This window comes from Phodopus roborovskii, unplaced genomic scaffold (assembly GCF_943737965.1).
Source record: "Phodopus roborovskii unplaced genomic scaffold, PHOROB, whole genome shotgun sequence".
NCBI classification, from domain to species: domain Eukaryota; kingdom Metazoa; phylum Chordata; class Mammalia; order Rodentia; family Cricetidae; genus Phodopus; species Phodopus roborovskii.
The window spans coordinates 2,889,993-2,902,074 of NW_026126550.1; the positions used below are offsets into that span (position 1 = coordinate 2,889,993).

Here is a 12,082-nt window from a genome sequence, read left to right on the forward strand (position 1 = left end):
AAACAAGAGTGTTTGACAGTACCTTTTCACTGGACGTACCTGCGCATCCTGAAAGGGAAGGCACAATGCAGCAGCCACGAGGAAGAGGGCACTGTGGACAGGCAGACAAAACGGACAGCTTCATCTTTCCACATCAAAACACGTCCCAGAGAGTGTGGCATGGATGAACACACACACACACACACACACACACACACACACAGAGGAATCTGCAAGTGGCCAAGAGACTGTATGACCACCCCTGCCCTGACCATCCTTCTAGTCCTACTACCTACATCTCAGTCATGTGCTCTGCTGACAAGCAGGTATTTCCTTCTCTGTGGCTCAGCTAGCTTGTTCCTAAACCCAGGATTTACAGAGTACCTGAAAACTAGAGTGTTCCTGTTCACTATCAATCCCCCCAGATATGAAAGAGGCAAGCTGGGAGATCAGATCACAACCATGTCAATCACTAGATTAATTCAGCATGGAAAGTACATTATGTCCCTGGCCTTGTTCACCACCACCTTGTCTAAACAACTGATCTCAATGTCATCGCTAATAACAGGGCGTATCTGTCATGTGCTTCTTGGTAAGACACACTCAGGACACAGAACGGAGCCTCTGGTATCTCTTTCTTATGTGCTTTGAATTGAGTCATGAGGAAATAATACAACAAACCCAAACAACAGGTCCAGACTTTCACAAACATGAGACCAGGCTGGCTGAGGAGGTAAAGGCATTTGTCACCAAGCCTGATGACTTGAGTTAGAAGAAAAGAACTAAACCTAGTAAGTTGTTCTTTGACCTCCACACATCACATATGACAGGGCACAAGCACATGTGCACACAACACACACACACACACACACATCACATCATAATAAATAATTATAGTTTTTAAAACTTAATAGAAAAGCAAGTTAAAAAAAAAAAAGAGATACAGAGAAGGTTGAAGAACTGACCAAGATTAAAGGATAAGAATGACACATACCATTCTGGTGGGAAAATTGTTATAAAAGATAAAATGGTAATTTAAACATGGACTCAGTGTCAGACGAGAGCATCTTATCGATGCCAGTCTTCTAATGTAACTGGTTAGGGCAGGGGTGGCTGACACTAGAGTATTTAAGAACAGGGTTATGGTCTTTGCAACTTATTCTCAAGTGGATTAGAAAAATATGAGTAATGAAATATATATTCTTACATACACTGTTATATTTATACACATGGGCATATATATATATACATATATATGCATATACATATGCATACATATATAAAATGAGAATGGAGAAAGAGAAAAAATAAAAAAGGTAGAAATAGGTAAATGTAGGGATTTACTGTAAGCTTTTTGCTTAATCTTTTTTAAAAAATACTTTTTAAAAATTGTTTTTATTTTATGTACAACTCCATTGGTATCCTGCCTTCAGCATGGGGCTTCTTAGTCATTGCTGAGGGAGGGGCAGTCCAAGCCACAGGACACTGTTAGAACGAGGACATGAAGGTACAAAGACTTGGGACATACTCTGCTAAGGACCTGAGGCATGGAATTTTTAATCTCATTTATGATCACAGCCCTGGACCACAATTCAGACCCTATCATAGAAAATCATAGAGACCCAATGTGCTACCCAGGTTAATGTTAACTTTATCTGAAAGGAGGGAACCTCACCCCAGTTGAGAATGTGAGAATGTCTCCATAAGATCCAGCTGTAAAGCTTTTTTATCTTTTTGAGACAGGGTTTCTCTGTGTAACAGCCCTGACTATCCTGGAACTCTATAAATCCACCTGCCTCTGTCTCCTGAGTGCTCCTGAGGCATTTGGTAAGGAGAGCCCAGCCCATTATGGGTACTGCCATCTTTGGGCCGGTGGTCTTGGATTCTATAAGAAAGCAGGCTGAGCAAGCCATGGGAAGCAAGCCAGTAAGTAGCACTCCTGATAGGCCCTGCATCAGCTCCTGCCTCCAGATTCCTGTCTGCTTAAGCTCCTGTCCTGACCTCCTTTGGATGAACTGCGATATGGAAGAGTAAGATGAATACACCATCTCCTCCTAACTTGCTTTCTGGTCACATGATGTTTTGTTGCAGCAACAGAAACCCAATAAGACACCCAATGATGCAAATTATTTTAAATGTAAGTGTATGCACACACAGACTTGTGTGTGAAGGGATGCACACACATGTGCACTCAGGAATGATCCACTCTGCTATTTTCGTTTGGTTCTCCATCACTTATTGCACAATTAATGAAGTTTTGTGTACTCAGTGTAGAAATATAATACGGGTTAGTTTTTCCTTTCAGAAGAAAATATTGCACCCTTTAATCCCAGCACTTGGTAGGTAGAGGAAGGTGGATCTCTGTGAGTTTGAGGCCAGCTTGGACTACCCAGAGAAACCCTGTCTCCAAAAAGGAAAATACTGCAAAATAGAGGTGAATAATTTAAAAAAAATTTAAAAAGCACAAATATATGACTGTTCATAATAAATTCTCCCTTCAACAGTTCACTAGCTGAGTTAAAATTAGGACGAGCCTTACATCCTCGGGTGTTTTAACTTACCTACAGACCTTTGTGGGCGATGTTTTCTGTATGAAAGTGAAAAAGCATAATTAATTAGCCTTAAAAACTTTAGTTTCTTTGAACAAAAACATTAAGATTAAAAATCAAATAAATTATTAAGTCAAATTTTTAGGAGGCTTAAGAGCTCACTATCAGAGGCTAGAGAGATGGCTTAACAGTTCAGAGCTCTGGCTGCTCTTCCAAAGGTCCTGAGTTCAATTCCCAGCACTTAAAAGTGGTGGCTCATAACTATAACTGTAGTCCTACAGGATCCAATGCCCTATTCTGGGGTACATGCATGCACACAAAACTGCCACATACATAAAATACATAAATAAATAAGTCTTCATTTCCTTTAAAAAGAGCTTGCTTCCATAGTGCTTCCTGCTGCTTGGACCAAAGAATGACTTGGGCTGCAGCTGAGTCCTCTGTCAAGCACTTTGACCACAGATACAGTGTTTGCTTATGAACAAGATGACACTGGTGCCAGTTTTTAAATCTTACACACCAATCCAAGGACATGAAGAGAAAGCAATGTGATCTACACAAGAGAAGAAACTAACCTCTATTTACTGATTTTAAAAAATTATTTACTACTTAAGTGTGTGTATGTGTGTGTATGTGTCTGCATGACTTTACATGTACTACACACATGCAGATACCCACAGAGGCCAGAAGAGGGCATCAGATCTCCTAAAACTGGAGTTACAAGGTTAAGACACCCAGTGTAAGTGTTGGGACCAGAACCCAGGTCTCTGCAAAGGTAGCAAATGGTCTAAACCCCTAAGTCACACCTCCCGTCCCATCCCTTATTTAATGATTCTGGGGAGGGGGTTGGCCTTGCTATGTTTCCCAGACTGCACTTGAACTCCTAAACTCAAATGATCCTCCTGCCTCAGCCTCCTGTGTAGCTGTTACAGGAATGCATCAAGACACACAGTTACACCTGTGTCTCCCTAAATACCTCTTCATTCATCCTGGTCTGACTCTTAGCAATGTTATACATTTTCTATTCTATAAAAATTAAACAGAAATGAGGATGGGGCAATTTATCTCATCCACAAAGAGAAGGGAAAAATAACAAGTTGGGAGAATATAAATCTGGCATTAAAATGCCTTGAAACAAAGAACTTCTAACCTGGACTCTTAGTCTTTTTAACAAATCAAGTAAATTAACCCTTGGCACAGAAGAATGGAGTTTTAGCAGAGTCGTACAGATTTTTTCTGTTCAATGATGAAGTGGACAGGAAGAATGGCAGCTTAATTCTGGATATTTCAGGATCATGTTACTATCTGGGACAAACTATAATTTTTGACACTTATTCAGATAGTGTGTTGCTTAGAAGCAAAGGGCTGAAGCCAGGCACAGTGACACACACCTGTCACCCCAGCACTCCAGAGTCCAAAGCAGGAGAATAATAGGTTCAAGACCAATGTTGGCTACAAAGTAAGTCCCAAGCTAGCCAGTTCCAGTGCAGTCTGAGACCAAGACTGCAGTCTGCTCTCCGAGATATTAGTAAGTAATCAAGCTTTCGTTCTTTTAGCAAGCAGAACCTATTCAAGTAGAAAGCTACGACTTGTATCTTTGGGATCTTCTGAACATGGGAAGCATGGGCAAGCATGGGCAAGCATGGGCAAGTGGGCAGAGTGCCTGGGCTTATAAGACCTGCATCTTTGACCCTGTTATTGTAAACTGTGCTGTCTTTCAAGCCATATTAGAAGCTAAATATAGTGGAAACCTTATAAATCTTGCTGAAAGTGAGCATAGAGGGCAGGGGTTGTGGGGCCAGTTTACCTTTGCTATGAATAACATGTCTACCCAGCAGCCCTACAGGGCTTATGACACAGAACAATGCAGCTACCCAGTCCCTAAGAGTTCAGCCTCTCAGATGGGTAGTCTGTTTTAAGTAATTGTTTTCATCTTATCTATTCTGGGTTTTGTTTTGTTTTGTTCATGTATACCAGGCAGGCCTTGAACTCATTCACCTTCCAGAGCTGAGGTTCAGGAGGGCACCACCACACACCCCTATTTTGTTTTCATGAGACACTCTGTATCTCAGGCTGGCCTGGAACCTACCATGTAGCTCAGGTTGGCCTTGAATTCAAAATAATTCCCCTGCCTCAGCCTCCTGCGACCCGGGATTACAGGTATAATCTAGCATGCCTAGACCTTTTAAGATTTCAAACCCTTTCAGATGGACTAAAGGAGTGAGAAGCAGAGTGAAAGCATGATACAAGCTCATTACACAGCTCCGCCCCCAGGGATCTGGACACGACTGGGGCATTCTCATTCAGGGTTTGCTCCAGAATAAGCGCTTGCAATTATATCTCAAGGTCTGGGGTTGCAACTCCCCAGTGTGGTAGCTGAGTGTGGTAGCACAGGCCTATATCCCCAGTCCGGGAGGACTACAAGGTCAAGGCTAGTCAGAACTACACGGTGAGAAAGAACCCATTTAAAAGGAAACAGTCACATGACAACAGTTACAATCAGGGCTAAAATCACTCTGGACTATCTCATTTCCTGCAAGCATCACTTAGTATGTACTGGGCTTTCCCTGTATTGTCTGGTATAATTATGAGTCAACAGCGAAGACACGATGTAAAGCAGGGAAGAGGTTGTCCAGGGTCTTGGGAGTTTGGGCTCAGCATTCTGGTTCCACACCTGACCCTTTAATACCTTGCCTGCCAGTCCTTCACTGACAGCCTCTCTGACCTTAAGCCACCAGCCTCCAGTTGCTTCCTCTGCCTACCTGAAGTGTACTTTCTCCTCCGGTCCAACTAGCAACCCCCACCCACCCCATGAAGCTCAACTCAAATCTAGCCCTTAGAAAGACTTCCCTGCAGTCTCTGGTCCCCTGCATCCAGCTGCAGCCCACATATGATCCTATGGGCATCCTGGCCCACATGTCAACATCAGATATTCCATACTCAATGCTAAGCTCCATAAGGGTCATAGGTGTACTTTTCTCATCTCAACTTTAGGCCTGGTAGAATGTTTGCTATTTAGTATAAACAACATACACAGTAAAACAAACCACCAGTGACAGTAATCTAACTCATACCAGGCAGTGAGGATAATCCCACAGCTACCATTACCTTATAGCCAGACTCCTTGTGGGATGGGGGGGAGGGGGGAATGACAGAGAAAGAGCACATAGAACTAACTGTGTGTGGTGAAAAAATGACCTGTAGACTACATCAAGTTAACTCATAATTTGGGAAAGATATCACAGGGTGTCAATTTTACTCTCTAGAATTTATACATTTATACATAATGGTAAAGTTTATATATGGGTAAAAAGCCAGACTTTCTCATAACTTTTGACATTTATTATTAGTGTGGTGGGGGGGGATAAGGGGTGCATGTCACCAGGTCTAAGGACAGCTTATGGTAGTCAGACACTCCTCTTCTGCCACCACGTGGGTTCCAGGAATCACACTCGGTGTGAGCCACCTCACTAGCCCTCACTGTAACATCTGGCAGAGCGTGAGGGAGGGAGCAACTGTGTTCTTCACGGGAAGGACATACCCCAAATCAAGGAGGTGGCAGAGGCAGAATTTCAGGTTCCAGGGTAATCTGAGCTACAGACCAAGACCTTGTCTCAAAGGTACCAGAGGTGTTGTACAGACCTGGAGTCCTAGAACTATGGAGGCAGAAGCAAGAATATCTGTGGTCCAAGCCCAGCATTGGTCTACATAGTGAGTTTCAGACTAGCCAGGGCTATAAAATGAGGCCCTGAATTTAAAAAAAAAAAAAAATCAACACAACACAAACAGAAACCCAGAAATCTTCATCTCAGGGAAGATTTTAACAATAAACTGGGTGGGGGGAAGCTACATGTGAGCAAACAGGAACTCGCCAAACATGCTTCGTCCAATAAGAAACAACAATAGCAGTAGGATATCTGAGATTTGTTAAATGAAAATGTCTGTAAAAAATGCAGGGTTACGCAGGAGTAGACGCCAGGAAATAATCAACTTGAGGGCTGAAATCAACAAAATACAAACCAGGAAAACAATACAAAAAATCAATGCAACAAAGAGTTGGTTTTTTGAGAAAATCAACAAGATAGACAAACCTTTATCCAAATTAACGAAAAAGCAGAGACAGAACATGCAAATTAACAAAATCAGAAACGAAATGGGGAACATAACAACAGACACAGAGGAAATCCAGACAATTTTCAGGTCATACTTTGAAAATCTGTATTCCACAAAAATTGAAAATTCAAAGGAAATGGACAAGTTTCTGGATAACTATCACTTACCAAAATTAAATCAAGAACAGACAAACAACTTAAATAGACCTATAACCCGAAATGAAATAGAAGCAGTCATCGAAAGCCTTCCAACGAAAAAAAGTCCAGGGCCAGATGGATTCAGTGCAGAATTCTACCAGACATTCAAGGAAGAACTAATACCACTACTCCTCAAACTGTTCCACAAGATAGAAACAGAAGGTTTATTGCCAAACTCTTTTTATGAGGCCACAATAACTTTGGTACCCAAACCTCACAAAGACACAACTAAGAAAGAAAACTACAAACCAATATCCCTGATGAACATCGATGCAAAAATACTCAATAAAATACTGGCAAACCGAATTCAAGAATACATCAGAGAAATCATCCACCATGATCAAGTAGGCTTCATACCCGGATTGCAGGGATGGTTTAACATACGAAAATCTATCAACGTGATCCACCATATAAACAAACAGAAAAAGAAAAACCATAGGATTATCTCCCTAGATGCGGAAAAAGCCTTTGACAAAATTCATCACCCTTTCTTGATAAAGGTATTAGAGAGGTCAGGGATAACAGGAACATATCTAAACATAATAAGAGCAATATACAGCAAACCAACTGCCAACATCAAACTGAATGGAGAGAAACTTAAGCCAATTCCTCTAAAATCAGGAACAAGACAAGGCTGTCCTCTCTCTCCATATCTCTTCAATATCGTACTAGAAGTTCTAGCTAATGCTATAAGACAACAAAAGGAGATCAAGGGCATCCAAATTGGAAAGGAAGAAGTCAAACTGTCTCTATTTGCAGATGATATGATAGTTTACATAAGCGACCCAATAAACTCTACCAGGGAACTCCTACAGCTGATAAACACCTTCAGCAAACTAGCAGGATACAAGATAAACTCAAAAAAATCAGTAGCCCTACTTTTTTCAGAAGACAAAGAGACAGAGAAAGAAATCAGAGAAACATCACCCTTTACAATAGCCACAAGCAACATAAAGTATCTTGGTGTAACACTTACCAAACAAGTAAAAGACCTATATAATAAGAACTTTGTGACTCTAAAGAAAGAAATTAAAGAAGATACCAGAAAATGGAAAGATCTCCCATGCTCTTGGTTAGGTAGGATAAACATAGTAAAAATGGCAATCTTACCAAAAGCAATCTACAGATTCAATGCAATCCCCATTAAAATCCCACCACAATTCTTCACCAACCTTGAAAGGATAATAATCAACTTTATATGGAAAAACAAAAGACCCAGGATAGCCAAAACAACCCTATACAATAAAAGAACTTCAGGAGGCAATACCATCCCTGACTTTAAGCTCTACTACAGAGCTATAGTTCTGAAAACAGCCTGGTATTGGCATAAAAATAGACAGGTAGACCAATGGAATCGAATTGAAAATCCTGATATTAATCCACGCACCTATGAACGCCTGATTTTCGACAAAACAGCTAAAATTATACAATGGGGCAAAGACAGCATCTTCAACAAATGGTGCTGGCACAATTGGATGAGGGTGTGTAGAAGACTGCAGATAGACCCATGTCTGTCACCATGCACAAAACTCAAGTCCAAATGGATCAAAGACCTCAACTTCAATCCAGCCACATTGAACCTCTTAGAAGAGAAAGTAGGAGGTACCCTTGAACAAATTGGTATAGGAGACCACTTCTTGAACATAACTCCAGAGGCACAGACACTGAAAGAAACAATTAATAAATGGGACCTCTTCAAACTTAGAAGCTTCTGTAAGGCAAAGGACACAGTTGACAAGACCAAACGGCAGCCCACTAACTGGGAAAAAATTTTCACTAATCCTATATCTGACAAAGGGCTGATCTCCAAAATATACAAAGAACTCAAGAAACTAGTCAACAAAACACCAAATAACCCTATTAAAAAATGGGGTACAGAACTGAAGAAAGAATTCTCAATGGAGGAAATCAAAAAGGCTGAAAGACACTTAAGAAAATGCTCCACATCCTTAGCTATCAGGGAAATGCAAATCAAAACAACTTTGAGATACCATCTTACCCCTGCCAGAATGGCTAAAATTAGAAACACCAGTGATGACTTATGTTGGAGAGGATGTGGAGAAAGTGGAACACTCCTCCACTGCTGGTGGGAGTGCAAACTCATACAGCCATTTTGGAGATCAGTATGGCGGTTCCTCAGGAAAATGGGAATTAGGTTACCACAGGACCCGACAATTCCCCTCTTAGGCATATACCCAAAGGATTCACATCCATGCAACAAAGACATCTGTTCAACTATGTTCATAGCAGCACTATTTGTAATAGCAAGAACCTGGAAACAACCTAGATGCCCCTCAATTGAAGAATGGTTAATGAAGATGTGGCATATCTACACAATGGAATACTACTCTGCAGAAAAAAATAATGGTATCTTGAAATTCGCAGGCAAGTGGATGGCACTTGAAGAAACCATCCTGAATGAGGTAACCCAGTCACAAAAAGAGAAACACAGTATGTACTCACTCATATATGGATTTTAGAACTAGATCAAATGATCACCAGCCTATAATTCACATCACCAGAGGAAATAGGATACAAGTTGTATTCTAAGAGATTCATATAAAGTCCCTCACAGAACTGGGAAGGGACAAGTCCCCCAGAGCTCAGGTAAAGTGGGGGAGGACAGCGAATGGAGAGAGAAGTAGGAGAAAATGAGGGGGAGGAGAGGAAGGCATGTGCGACCAGGAGGATTGAGCCTGGTTAGGAATGGAAAATAGGAAAGAGAGAGAGAGAGACAGAGACAGAGACAGAGAGAGAGAACATAAAAGAGGGAGCCAATATTGGTTTGAAGATAAAATTGAACACAAAGAAAGGTCTAGAGAACTACAAGACTGCTCCCAACTAACAATCTGAGCTTTCGTGGAAAGGCTATCATAAATGCCCTTCCTGGAGAGTGAGATCAACAACTAACTTCTCCATGGAGCCCTCAACTAATGCCTGTTGAAAATAGGAGCAAACACCCATACATAAACACTGAGTCGAACTAGAACCCAGAAGCAGATCGAGAGGACAAGACCATGCGGTAGAAGTACATAGAGACAGCTTACCTGAACAAGGAGGAGCTAAGGGCCACTAGACTGATAGCTGGGAAGCCAGCAGGGGACTGACTCGGACCCCCCTGAATATGGGTCTCAGCCAGAAGGTCTGAACAGTCTAAGAGACCTCAGACAGTGGAGCCAGGATGTATCCCCTGGTGCACAGAAGGACTTTGCAAACATATCCCCCATGGAGGGATAACTGCCTTATTCTAGAGATAGGAGAGAAGCCCTAGTCCCTACTTCACAGGACCTGTCAGATCTACATGACCCCAACTGGATGGCATTCCCCTACATATGGTATTGTGGTGGGGGGTTGGGAGGGGAGGGTGTTTAGAGTGCATGTGAGAGGGCAGAGAGGGTAAAAGGGAAGGAAGGAGAGAGGGAGGGCTGGAGGGGAGCGAGGGAGGGAGGGAGAGGTAACTGGGATCGACATGTAAAATAATAAATTAAAAAAAAAAAAAAAGCTTTGACTCCAAAATTTAAGTTGAAGAATAAGTTACTGGGGAAAAGGATTTCTATTTTTGTTTCCAAAGATGTGGATTCCTTCCAGACTAATGTGGTTTGATCACACCAGACTACCTGAAACAGAGTACAAGCTGATCCTACATTCCAAACAGCTGGACAAAACAGCCCTACAGACTACAGCTACAGCTAGGATATCTGAATCTTCTTTGAATCCCCCAAGACAGCGCCCCTTACCAGCAGGAAGTAGTTTGGAAAGAACGACGCCCAAATTCCCAAATATTGTGTATAAATGTTTGTTTTCATTTAATTGGACTTTGTTATATAAAATTAAATAAAAAAATTATATTATATAAAAATGCAGGGTTTTCCTCGTTTTTTTTTTTTGTTGTTTTTTTTTTTTTTTGTTTTTTTGTTTTTTTTTTTTTTTTTTGCATTTTCTAAAGCTGTTTATATTTTGCAACTCTCACTGTGTAAAGATTTGGGTTTTGTTTGACATAGGGTCTCAAGCATGACCTTAAACTTCTCATCCACCTGAGAAGTGCTGGGATTATAAACACATGCCACCACACCCAGGGCTTCACACATGCTCAGTAAGGACACTACCAGCTGAGCTATGTCCCCAGCCAAAGGTTTTTAAGTGACTGAAATTTTCACCCGCTTGCTTCCCAGTTTACTCTGACAAGAATGGATGCTAGCTAGGTGTAGTAGCACATACCCAAGGTTTCAAGGCTATCCTCAGCCCCTTGCCGAGTTAGATTAGAAGCAGCCTGTGCTATATGACACCCTATCTCAGGGGGGAAGAAAGAGATGGTTTGTTGGTTTGTGTGTCTAATGAAATAGACTTGAAGATTCTAAATACTTTGTGAATGTTCATTAGCTACTGTTATTAATCATTTCAGCCAGAAGCCTGATCCTAATTTGCAAGTAAAGAAGGGTCTCCTGGTAGACAGAAAAACCCTGAGGTTACTCCCTCACTTACTTGCCCTCATCTGTAGAGTCTGCCTAACCAACAGGGAAGCAGAACTCTGTGGAAGTGCAGGCCTTCATTTCTAAACTCGTGGCTAAAAATGTAGGTGGTGTGAGTCAGGCCCCCAAAAGCTGAGCAGCTGAACTTGAATCTCAAAGAAGAAAGTAACTAACCAGAAGCCCTGGGGCTTACTCCTGGAGTTAAAAAGAGGTTCCTCATGTGGCTCTGACTGGGGCGGTGGGGGGCAGTCAAAAGAAGCCAGCTAGAAATGCAGAGAAAAGAATGCCCTGTCATCAAACACAACAACAACAACAACAACAACAACACACACACACACACACACACACACACACGAGAAGGGACTGGTAACTCCATTTTACAGTTCTATATTCTATATTTCTATAACTCTAGAGGTTGAGGTGGGAGTATCTGAAGCCAACTTATGTTACATAGCGAAAAGCTGTATCAGCAACAACAAAAAGATATCACATAAAGTTTCACCTTATTCTATGTATTCAAAGAAAGTCACACCAAAGTGCATCTGACTATAAGAGCTTCAATTCTAGGTCGTTAAAATGGAGTGCTGGTGGTGGGGGGAGACTTGTGGGAGAACTGAGGAGATAAGGATAACACAGTGATGTGTGGTAAAACGTCAGAGAGGTGTCCCCCTCTGAGCCCAAGGAGGAAAGCTGAAAGCGCAGAGATCTGGTCACTCCCTCACTCTGCTCTGGGACAGCCTCAGAAAAACTGAAACTGGTCCTACCTGGCTGTCTT

General features: G+C 41.7%; 1 protein-coding gene across 3 annotated transcripts in view; it reads right to left on the minus strand.

Moving 5' to 3' along the window:
* Window positions 1-12,082, minus strand: part of Tmem241 (transmembrane protein 241) — a 96,113-nt gene that overhangs the window by 56,683 nt on the left and 27,348 nt on the right. For 2 of the 3 annotated variants that reach the window (XM_051201217.1, XM_051201218.1), the window contains exons 6-7: window positions 2,541-2,566; window positions 40-91 (exon numbers count right to left, since the gene is read on the minus strand). The exons of the other annotated variant lie outside the window; for it this stretch is intronic. In XM_051201217.1, the coding sequence (XP_051057174.1) occupies window positions 40-91; window positions 2,541-2,566 (78 nt within the window). The remainder of the gene's footprint in view (window positions 1-39; window positions 92-2,540; window positions 2,567-12,082) is intronic. 3 annotated transcript variants of the gene reach the window in all.